Genomic DNA, 12,278 nt, shown 5'->3' with positions numbered 1-12,278 from the left:
AGAGTATGAAAGAATAATATCCACAGTTTTCTCAAAAGGCTGTTAAAATATTGTCTCTTTTCTACCTGCATATCTTTGTGAGATCAGCTTTTCTTTATATATACTTTAACCAAAACAACATGTGCAACAGATTGAAAGCAGAAGCAGGTATGAGAATCTAGCTGTGTTCTACAAAGTTATACATTGAAGGAACTTGCAAAAATGTAGAAATATCACTCTTCTGGTTTATTATTTTGGAAAATATAACTATTTTTCATTTAAAAGGGTTATTTGTGTTACCATTTAATAAGTATATTTAAATGAATTAACATAAAATTTTAATATAAAATTTATTAAAAGTTTAAAATTTTTATTTATATATTCTTTTCAGTTTTAATTTCTAATATGGTAATTATCATTAGATATAACCAACATAAGTAAGCTTTTAGGGTCAACAAATTTTAAGAATGTAAAAGTGTCCTAAGACCAAAATTTTGAGAACTGATATTCTAAGCTATCTTTCATAATGATACACTATTTCTAATTTTTTTAAATGAAGGTAATTATAAGACACAGAACAAAAGGAAAATCAAATGGCAAAATAGTACTATTATTCATTATCAAAAAAGAGCTCAGACTCAAAAAGTTTAGAGGAACGGTTTCTTTTATATATTTGTAAGTTTTAGTCTCTGCATATTTTAATATCTCTGATTTTGGTTGTTTATAGACATATGCTTAGAGGAGTCATCTTTTACTCTGTAGTTTTAAAATATTGTACTTTAGAAGTTCAAGTTTGTTTTGTAGTATAATGTAGTATTACTCATTTTTTAAATAAATTTATTTATTAATTAATTTATTTATTGGCTGCGTTGGGTCGTCGTTGCTGCGCGAGGGCTTTCTCTAGTTGCGGCGAGCAGGGGCTACTCTTCGATGCGGTGTGCGGGCTTCTCGTTACGGTAGCTTCTCTTGTTGCGGAACACAGGCTCTAGGCGCGCAGGCTTCAGTACTTGTGGCACGCGGGCTCAGTAGTTGTGGCGCATGGGCTTAGTTGCTCCACAGCGTGTGGGATCTTCCCGGACCAGGGCTCGAACCCTTGTCCCCTGCATTGGTAGGGGGATGCTTAACCACTGCACCACCAGGGAAGTCCCGTATTACTCATTTTTGTTATGAGTTATCTTATAAATTGTCTTTTGCTGAGAGCAATATTAGAATTTCAAATTTTACAACTTTTTATTTATACTCCTTCTGTAGGTAGTATTGCCCCTAGTTTTATAGGTGGAGGGAAGGTGAGATTCAGGGAACTTGTGACATTCTGAAAATTTTGATGATTTACATCTTCTGGCTCTGCTCTTTGCATTAACCATAGTACAGTTTGGCCATTAGAAGTAATAGGCAGTGGATGCTAGACTACTTAAATGTAATTAAAATCCATGTAAATATGTAGACAAAAACATAAAATGAATTTGAGGTAAGCAGAATATGCTATTTATTAGATCATGTTTTTTCTGATATGCCCCTCAAGTTGTAATTGGTCAAAAAGGAAGACTGTGGAAGAGAACCTTTTTCACAGTGTTGTAACTCCTACTGAGTCATGAGTTCTGACTTGGTCACACAGTTTGCCCATCTCTTTTAGGTGCCCACCAGCTGACCTCTCCTCCTTCTCAGTCAGAGTCTCTCCTTGCCATGTTTGATCCACTGTCTTCACATGAAGGTAAAGTAGTCAAATGAACTTTTTGACTCTTGTTTTATCATGGACAGAAGAACAAAACCAAAACCCTTTGTTCATGCCTTTGTTGGACTTTGTTGTGTCTCAGCTGCAGACTTTTTTTCTGTGTTCCAGGGGCTTCTGCTGTAGTAAGGCCAAAGGTTCACTATGCCAGGCCATCGCATCCACCACCAGATCCCCCAATCCTGGAAGGAGCTGCAGGAGGAAACGAGGCCAGGTTGCCAAACTTCAGTTCCCATGTCTTAACTCCAGCTGAGATGGAGGCATTTAAGCAAAGGCATTCTTACCCTGAGAGATTAGTTCGCAGCAGGAGCTCTGATATAGTGTCTTCTGTCCGGCGACCTATGAGTGACCCCAGCTGGAACCGACGTCCAGGGAATGAAGAGCGAGAACTCCCCCAAGCCGCAGCCATTGGTGCTACTTCTTTGGTGGCTGCACCCCATTCATCATCTTCATCCCCGAGTAAGGACTCCTCAAGAGGAGAGGTATGGGACGCAGGCCTTGTAGAAGAACTTGCTAATTATGGTCAGTTTTAGTGTTCCATCTGCCTAGTTCTCTTGATACCTGAAATTAGTGTGGAATATATAAATCTACGATGAAGGGTGGACAGTAGTCGTGATTAAAGGTGATTTGTCAATCCTATATGTCCACGACCGTAACCCATAAAAAGCCTTTACTCTGGTTTTGTAATAATGTATCTTGCATTTTTATAATACTTTTAACTTTCCTCCAAGCAATTTTGTATCTCATTTAAACCTCACAGTTTCCTTCAGAAATGGTTAGAGGAAGTACTTTTTTTCTTTTTTTTCCAGTGCGTTATTATTTTTAATTTTGAAACAATCACAGAGTTACTAAAAAGTTGGAAGTAGATACAAAGAACCTCCCCCGCAACCATGTGAGAGTAAGTTGCCAACCTAATGCTCCAATGCTCCATCACCTATGAATACTTTAGTGTAAGTTTCCTACAAGCAAGCACCTTCCCCTACACATCATAGTACAACCATCAACATCAGGAAATTAAAATGCATACATTAATAATAATGTATCAGCGCTTCCCTGGTGGCACAGTGGTTGAGAGTCCGCCTGCCGCTGCAGGGGACACGGGTTTGTGCCCCGGTCCAGGAGGATTCCACATGCTGTGGAGCGGCTGGGGCTGTGAGCCATGGCCGCTGAGCCTGCGTGTCCGGAGCCTGTGCTCCGCAGCAGGAGGGGCCGCAGCAGTGAGAGGCCTGCGTACCGCAAAAAAAAATTAAATTAAATTAAAAAAAAATGTATCAATATATTAATGATAATTTTCATACCCCATTCATGTGTCTCCTGTTGTCCCAGTAACATTCTTTATAATGAAAGGATCACATTCAAAATCACATCTTGTATTTAGTTGTTATGTCTTTTTAGGCTTTTTTTCTTTCTTTTTGGCTGCGTTGGGTCTTCGTTGTCGCGCGCAGGCTTTCTCTAGTTGCAGCGAGTGGGGGCTTCTCTTTGTTGTGGAGCACGGGCTCTAGGCGCACAGGCTTCAGTAGTTGTGGCATGCGGCCTCAGTAGTTGTGGCTCGCGGGCCCTAGAGCGCAGGCTCGGTAGTTGTGGCGCATGGGTTTAGTTGCTCCGTGACATGTGGGATCTTCTTGGACCAGGGCTCGAACCCATGTCTCCTGCATTGGCAGGCGGATTCTTAACCACTGCACCACCAGGGAAGTCCCTTTAGTCTCTTTCAGTCTAGGACATTTCCTCAGTTTCTCCTTGACTTTCACGACCTTTATACTCTTTTTAAAAAATTAATTAATTTATTTTTGGCTGCATTGGGTCTTCGTTGCTGTGCGCGGGCTTTCTCTAGTTGTAGTGAGTGGGGGCTACTCTTCATTGTGGTGCACAGGCTTCTCGTTGTGGTGGCTTCTCTTGTCGCGGAGCACGGGTCTAGGCGCGCAGGCTTCAGTAGTTGCAGCATGCAGGCTCAGTCGTTGTGGTGCACGGGCTTAGTTGCTCTGCGGCATGTGGGATCTTCCCGGACCAGGGCTCGAACCTGTGTCCCCTGCATTGGTAGGCGGATTTTTAACCACTGCGCCACCAGGGAAGTCCCTATGCTCTTGAAAGTTACAGGCGTTATTTTCTAGAATGTCCCTCAATTTGGATCTGCTTGATATTTTCTCATGATTAGATTCAGGTTATTCATCTTAGGCAGGAATATCACTAAAGTGACACTGTGTTCATTTCACTGCATGCTACCAGGTAGCACACAATTTAAATTTGTCCCACTACTCTGGTGTTCACTTGGATCATTTGATGAAGGTGTTGTCTGCCAGGCTTCACTACTGTAAGTTACTCTTTTCCCCTTTGTAATTAATAAGTATTTCTGGGAGGAGAGAGGCCGTTGAAAATATGTAAATATCCTGTTCTTTCTCAAATTTTAAATTTATCCACTTATTAATCATATCTATGGTCTCATGATTTTCTATTTTTAGTCAATGCATTTGTTACAGCCATTTATTTTGAAGCCCAGTTGTCCCTGATTTGGCCAATGGTCACCCCTTCAAGCTGGCTCCTGTGTTCTTTTGACATTTGGGTATCTTTCTTTGAGTATCTCTCTGCTTTCTGGAACAAAACGTTATAAGCTTGTATTGTATTGTGTCTGCTTTAGTCCTGGAATCAGCCATTTCTCCAAGGAGCCCTTGTTCCTTTTAGTAGAAAATGGTTTTTAGAAATCAGGATCTGGCTATTAGGTGTGCTCTTTGTTGTAGGGGTGTAGCTGCTCCCAGGACCTCTCAGTTGACAGAGCTAGGGAGAGAGTGTGTGTGTGTGTGTACATGCACATTAACATGTGTATTTATTTCTATATCTTTCTTTTTATATGTATAGAACCATTTCCAGTCTAAAAACAATAGAATTCATTTCATCTTCCTTCCATTCCATATTTGCAGTTCCCTTGTCCAGCAGTGAGAAAACTGCTTTCATTATTCTTCATGTATGTACTCATTTGATCAGTCCCCCTGTATGTAATCAATGTCCCATCCCCACCACTAAACCCTCCCTGGATGCCGTTCCTCTGCTTAGGTTCTGATATCCCATTCACATGGATGCCCTTAGAGAAGGTATTTTTAGTTCCAGTTTTGTAGATGAAAAAACAGAAATAAAATGATTTATCTAAAGTCACATGATAGGTTAGTACAGGAATTATGGTTCTGCCTTTTGACATGTGTCTTAATAATAACTCATTATAATTGGTGATCAAAACATGAACTTTGAAGTTGGTCAGATCTAGGTTTGAGTCCTGGCTGTGCCCCATATGGTCTGTATAACTTTGGGAAGATGAGGAGATAACCTTCTTTAGCCTCATATTTCTCATCTATAAAAAGGGCTTAATAACAGTATTTATCTCTTAAGGCTACTGTGAAGTTTAAATGAGATAATATATGTCCTCACATTCAGTGTTTGGCACACAGTACATACATAGTTTTATTATTAATATTACTGCTACCATCTCTACTACCCCTCTAGATTTTATGTGCATTGCATTTATTCATCCCATATGAGTATTTATTGAGTGCCTACTCTATGCTAGACTCTGTATTAAGCTTTTGGTTTACTGACAGTAATGAGATAGTGCCTACCCTCAAGTGATCCATCATAGTCTGGTGCTTGAAAGGTATACATCCCTGTTCCAGAAGTTGCCTGTACAACAATAAGAACAGTTTTGCTTTGAAGAAAAACTAGTGGTTTTTGTATTTCACAGACTAACTAAAATCCTTTTCATAGTAATTTATCCTGCTGTCCAACTCCAAATAAAGCATCAAACTTTTTCTACAGACTGAAGAACGCAAAGATAGCGATGATGAGAAATCAGACAGGAACAGACCTTGGTGGAGAAAGCGTTTTGTTTCTGCCATGCCCAAAGGTAATTTTATAAAATATCAGAATGTGATATCAGCAACGAGAAGTAAAGCCCCAAAATCTCTTTCAGAGAGCCAAAATCTGACCTCCTCCGTGAGGCCTGTGGGGCCTCAGTTTCTTGCTGTTTTGAGGGTATGGAAAATGATCTCACTCAGGTGAATGCCAAGGTACAGCTTTGGAAGTGACAGTTCCTGTTCTTTGCAGGAAGTGGCAGCGGTTTCATAAATGAAAGGCAGGCAGGTCACGGTTGTTTAAATATCATATACCATTGAAGTTAAATATACAGGACTTTTGACATACGTATTGCTAATAATTATTTCAGGAAAAAGGGATGCTTTTAGTAAACAAACATTGAAAATTTATCCTTTACATTCCTGGAATAAACTTAAGCTTCTTATGTTTATGTTCATTGAGAATGATAATACCCTGAATATTAGTGTTTATTCTGGAATGCAGTTGTGTAGAATTGTTTGCTTTTCTTGTGAATAGCCTGACATCATACCAGTAGGTATTGAAATTTGAGTTGGCAAAAGCATCTCTTCCAGGAAGGAGAGATCATGCAGGATTAGAGGGAAGGGCTTCTTCCAAAGGCCTCTTCTTGGCTCTGTGATGCTCAGGAGCCGCGGAGCACCGCTTTCACGCCAGACTCAGCCCACTTTAGGAGGAGAGACTGAGGCTCAGAGCTTTGAATGTGTCGTGTTTTGAGCAGAGGTTAAGAGGCAGTGGTTTTGATTCAGTCCCAAGAGATTCCTGTTAAATCATTCTTCCTGTGGCAGATGACCCCAAAGCAGATTCTGGAAGCTTCTTTAAGCACCTTCAATGCTATTTTAAGAATGATTATCAGTTGACACTCGGGATTTCTTAGCTTTTAAACTTTTCACCTTCCTTCCACTTAGAAATGTTGGCACACCAGTTAACTCCAGAATGACTGCTGTCTTCCGAGTAGTGCAGTATGTTATATGTCACACTACTGACTTTATTTAATTTCCAGCTCCTATACCATTTAGAAAGAAAGAAAAACAAGAAAAAGACAAAGATGATCTGGGGCCTGACAGATTCTCAACACTCACAGGTTTGTAGACCCATGGACTTCCTGGCTCCTTCATTCCCAGAGCACATATTTCATAACACTTTTTCTTGGGTGCCATAAGCGTTGCCTTCTTAGAAGAGTGTGTCTGTGTGTGTACAGTGGGGAGTATGTTCTTCATAGCTCTGTGGTTTCCAGCTGGCGGCCACAGTGAATCTCAGTGCGCTCTTCCTGCAGACCGCCACCACCATCATCATCCTCATTACCATAACTTCCGTGTATGATGAGGCCCCTGATCCTGAGCCTCTAGGCCTACCCTAGAACCCGACATTTTAGTGGGATGATGACACACAGTGCCTTTTAGGAAAGTGCGGTGATGGTTTTAGTGCTATGCATGCCGTATCTTTGGATCATTGACTGAACAGTTTTCTTTAACGTTGATCGTAGAATTCTAAATTTATTTCCATCTATAGTTCTTGATTATTCAGGATCATTGTGAAATTCTATTTTACCTAATCATTTCCTTTTTTCGTGATAAGTGTTCAAACAATATCGTAAATTTATAAACTTTACCAATTTTTTACAGCTTGAATCATTTTAACATTGCTATCTGACCCAAGGAAAATACAACTAGGGGTTGGGTTCTTACCTCATTCAGCATTTGTATTTTTGCAGCTTCTTTTTGGCATATTATGAATGAACACCCTAAAAGGAAGAAGTATGAGAGGCAGTGTTGACGACCCAACCTTGAGTCTGATAGCTGTATACTGTCTCCAGTGACTGAAGAACGTCTAGAGGGAAATTAATTTCTCACCTCTCTTTTTCTTGTCTTGATTTTAAATTATGTTATCCTACTAAGGTAAAATGAAGACTTTTATTGAAAAATGGGATAGGTTTCAAAAGAACATCCTCCTCAAAGAGCTCAGTGTAGTACAGGTAGAATCCCATTTCAGTGCATAGTTATTGTCATGTCTAGTTCTAAAATAAATGTAGACGTTTCCATGTCCTAGTGTACATCCCTGTTTATTGGATGAGGTGACTTGCCTGGAATAAAGGGTTTTAAGCAGCAGGAGCTGTGCTTTGAGGCCAGGTTCCCTGCTGAAAGCAGTCAAACCTATCTCAATCAGTCAACAAATGCTTGTTGAACATCTGACTCATGCCAGGCACTGTGCTAAGTGTGGTAGGTGTTCAGTCAAATCACACATGACTCTTGTTCTTTAGGGACTTACAGCCTTATTGAGAAGCAGTGGAAAGGCATCCTTTCGGCAAGATTTTTATGTTTTCTTACCATGCTCCTGGCTTTAGAACACAACCACCATTCACAGAGTAGAATGCTCTTAATAAAATCTCAGGTTTTCAAAATGTTGAATTAATAACTTTGGAGAAGTTATAAATTATTTTTTTACTCGTGTCTTTAGGCAATACATTTTTCTTAGTCCTTGGTGCCTAAACTGTAAGCTAGGTAGAGTAAGTTTTTTTCCATAAAATATTTCGTTTTGTTTGTGTTTGATTCAAGCAGTTTAGCTTCCCTACTGGTGCAGAAATTTCTACCCACTCCTAATTAATGACCCAAAGAAAAGTATCATTAAGTCAATTTTTTTAAATGTTATGAGAGGGAATTTCTTAACAGTCTGTCCATAATCTCGCCGCCTTAATTTTCTTTTTTCCATGTTCTCTCCCAATCTTTCCTTATCTATACATGGCTTTTCATGATGAAATCAGAGTGTGTATGTAACTTTGTATTCTTTTACCACATGTTATTTCATAAACCCTGTCCCAATTTCTGCTTGACATAGTTGGTTTTTTAATAATTTTTATTGGCTCTGAGATCATCTGTCATTATTTTATTGCGGTGTGAACATTCTCTTGCTTTTTCGATATTTAAATTGTATCCATTTTTTTTTTACTATGAAAATACTGCTCACAGCTTTGTATATATAGCATTTTTTGTCTATTTTAATTGTCCTCAGATAAAAATTTTAAGAACGGTGTTACAGAAATAAAAGTTATAAGCAACGTTATTGCTTTCACTATGTTTAACCAGTTTTTAGAGCCCTCAACAGCACTCAAAACCAATAGCAAAAAAAAGATTTTGTAATGATAAAGGTTTTATCAGTTTACATTTTGAAGAAGATCAGATTTTATTAGGACTCTATTATCATGCATTCAAACATCATTGTAGCAGAAAGATTATATTATTTTGGAAATCGTTTCTCCCTACAGTTACCACAATTTTACGGAGACATGAACACTAAATATTTTTTTCATGGAAACAAAAGAAGAGCCTATGAGCATACTACTTAACCTCTTTCTCCCTTGATTTCTTCTTCTTAAAAACGGGGGTGATAGTAGTACCTCCATGTAGGGTTGTTGCGATGATTAATTGAGATCATTCATATAAGGTGTTTAGCACAGTTCCTGGCACGTGGTACATGCTCAATAAATGTTAGCTGCTGTTAATATTAGCTGCTATTAACACGTACACGTATATAAATTCTAGTGATTTTTATCTGTTTTAAGACTTTTTAACAAATGGGATTCTACCAGAATGTAGACATTACCTGCTTGGCCTAGATCTGTCTCAGGAGTTTGCATTTCACTATGGAACTATATTTTGTCCCATAGATCTGTAGCACTTCTTTGCTTTGTTAACTGTTAATTAGTGACTCTGCCATCTGACTCCAAGAAAACATTTTGATGTGCTGATTTTGCTGACCGGATAGTGGGCCAGTCGGTAACCAGTGCTGCACCTGTGATTGTGATAAGCTTTTTCTCTGTGCACCCCAGGTACAATTCCAGCACTCCCCAACAGTGTCTAGATTCTCTAGGAGTGCCTCTGACACCATTGCACGCACAGAAGTGCTCTATATCCAGCAGCTGTACTGTCATAGTGAGATTTAGTAAGATTGAATATGAATATCTGAAGTTTCCAAATGTGGTGTAGTGAGAGAAGGAAGAGTGGAGGAAGACATTTTAAAAGTATTATTTAAAAGGCTTTAATTTGAATTTGGAGTACTTTTTTTCCTCCTTCAGCATAGAGATGTCTGAATAAATGAAGTCTACATATAAAAGTGCAATGTTGGAAGTTCTGGTAGCATGAATTGATAATAACAGTGATTTGAGTGTAAACACTTTAGAAACCCATCATCCATTCAGTCTGCACTGAACTTTTTGACACTGTCATGCAGAATTCTGACAATGATGAGAAAGTGGAGTAATCCTCCCAATTTCGTGCTTTGGCAAGGCTCTCAGACCTAGAAATGGGATGAGTAGGCAGCTGCATGGTGCCTCTTATAACACTGAGATATGTGCTCTTTTTAAGTCTTACCTCCTAATCCGCCTTTGGGATTATGCTACTGGTGTCGTACTAACATCAGAGTGGGTGAAAACCAAGGGGAGCTAATTCTCTCCCTCTCCTTTCCCCTTCAGATGACCCGAGCCCTAGACTCAGTGCACAAACTCAGGTTGCTGAGGATATTCTGGACAAATACAGGAATGCCATTAAACGAACCAGTCCCAGTGAAGGAGCACTGGCAAACTACGAAAGTGCAGGTGATAATCATGATAAAGAATGGAATAGTAACCTTCGTATCACAGTGATAAAGGTGGTCCGAATTAAAAGTAACCTTGTAATAACTACTTTTGAACAGTTATCAGAAAAATATGGTACAATTCCCAAGATAAATTAGAGTATCTCTGGAAGAATCTCTGATAAACTGATAACGTGAGTTGACTCGGGAGGGGGGTGGGACTCATAGGGAGCCTGAGAGGAGAACTTCCTACATTTTTTTTTTAATTTATATTTATTTTGTTTGTGCCGGATCTTAGTCACGGCACAAGGGATCTTTGTTGCAGCAGGTGGACTTCTTAGATGCGGCATACGGCCTCTTAGTTGCAGCATGCGGGATCTAGTTCCCCAACCAGGGATCGAATCTGGCCTCCCGGAGTCTTACCCACCGGACGACCAGGGAAGTCCCATCCTACACCTTTTTTTTTGTTTTTGAAAAGTTTTAAAATAACAAAGAAGTTGAAGGAATAGTACAGTGAAGGTCTATATTCCATCTACCTAGACTTATCAATTGTTGACATTTTGCCACATTTTCTATATATATTTTTTCCTGAGGCATTTGAAACTATCTCCTAAGAATAAAGATATTTTTTCTACGTAGACACAGTATCTTTATTACACTAAGGAACTTTTATTTCTTTTGATTTTATACATGCATGTATTAACTAAATTGATTCATTAAAAACATAAAAACAACTGTGGGAACCACAGGTCTGTCCTGGCTGCATTTGTGAGTTCGTACCCAGCTCATTCTCAGGCAGTGGGAGCAGCCCTGGTAATGAGGACCGGAGACCTCAGTGCAGCCTGGCCAAGGGGTTCACAGCCAGCTGTTTTCTGACTGGGCAGGATTCCATGTCTGTAAAATGAGGGTGTTATGTGAAATGATTTTTTTTTTTTTTTTTTTTGCGGTACGCGGGCCTCTCACTGTTGTGGCCTCTCCTGTTGCGGAGCACAGCCTCCGGACGTGCAGGCTTAGCGGCCACGGCTCATGGGCCCAGCCGCTCCGCAACATGTGGGATCCTCCCGGACCGGGGCATGAACCTGTGTCCCCCGCATCGGCAGGCAGACTCTCAACCACTGCGCCACCAGGGAAGCCCTGAAATGATTTTTGAGGCCCCTTTTAGTTCTGTGGTTCAGTGATCGTGATTACAGAGTATTATCCGTATTAAGTTAATAAAGACTTTCATTGTTTTAGATTAGGATTCAGATAAGAAGTAAAACTATTTTCAACAACTGCTCTCTTGATATATTACCATTGCTATCAATAATTTAGTTAAGTGTTTGAAGTTCCTTTTTTCTTTTTTCTTTCAAAGAACTCTTGTTGGAAGGCACAAGTTAATTTATTGTTGAGTTGTTCTGAATATCTACCAGTGCCAGAATGTTCCAGATTAACCTGCTTATCCTTTTGGGGGGCTGGGTTTTGTTTAGAAGTTATGGGTGACGGTGAAAGTGCGCACGATTCGCCTCGTGACGAAACCCTGCAAAACATCTCAGCTGACGATCTCCCAGATTCCGCGAGCCAAGCCGCCCACCCTCAGGATTCAGCTTTCTCTTACAGGTATTTCTTTTATAGGATTTAGGACCTTTGGGTTTGAACTTTTCATCACCATTGCAGTCACTTCAAGTCAGGTGTTTCATTGAGTCACTTAATAAGTGTGTAAAGCAGAGAGATAAGAATGAAATACTATTCACTGAGAAGACTTTGCTTCCCTTGTGGATGTCATACATCAAAGGCTTTAATTCAGGGATTGAAAACAAAAACAAGAAAACCTCATATGCTCACAGGGGCCACATAAGTAATTTATTTTATTTATTTATTTATTTATGGCTGCATTGGGTCTTTGTTGCTGCGCGTGTGCTTTCTCTAGTTACGGCGAGCGGGGGCTACTCTTCGTTGCGGTGCATGGGCTTCTCATTGCGGTGGCTTCTCGTTGCGGAGCACGGGCTCTAGGCACACGGGCTTCAAGTAGTTGTGGCATGTGGGCTTCAGTAGTTGTGGCTCGAGGGCTCTAGAGTGCAGGCTCAGTAGTTGTGGCACGTGGGCTTAGTTGCTCCACAGCATGTGGGATCTTCCCGGACCAGGGCTTGAACCC

General features: G+C 40.0%; 1 protein-coding gene across 5 annotated transcripts in view; it reads left to right on the top strand.

Annotated features, from left to right (window-relative positions):
* The window catches only part of GAPVD1 (GTPase activating protein and VPS9 domains 1), an 83,401-nt gene that overhangs the window by 55,934 nt on the left and 15,189 nt on the right, over window positions 1–12,278 (top strand). For 3 of the 5 annotated variants that reach the window (XM_060014153.1, XM_069540749.1, XM_060014155.1), the window contains 6 exons: window positions 1,613–1,690; window positions 1,820–2,190; window positions 5,507–5,594; window positions 6,582–6,662; window positions 10,047–10,169; window positions 11,614–11,743. In XM_060014153.1, coding sequence (XP_059870136.1) covers window positions 1,613–1,690; window positions 1,820–2,190; window positions 5,507–5,594; window positions 6,582–6,662; window positions 10,047–10,169; window positions 11,614–11,743 — 871 coding nt within the window. The remainder of the gene's footprint in view (window positions 1–1,612; window positions 1,691–1,819; window positions 2,191–5,506; window positions 5,595–6,581; window positions 6,663–10,046; window positions 10,170–11,613; window positions 11,744–12,278) is intronic. The other 2 variants (XM_069540751.1, XM_069540750.1) reach the window with 1 other exon arrangement.

Source organism: Delphinus delphis, chromosome 6 (assembly GCF_949987515.2).
Source record: "Delphinus delphis chromosome 6, mDelDel1.2, whole genome shotgun sequence".
Taxonomy (NCBI): Eukaryota; Metazoa; Chordata; class Mammalia; order Artiodactyla; family Delphinidae; genus Delphinus; species Delphinus delphis.
This window is presented reverse-complemented; position numbering and strand designations above follow the sequence as displayed.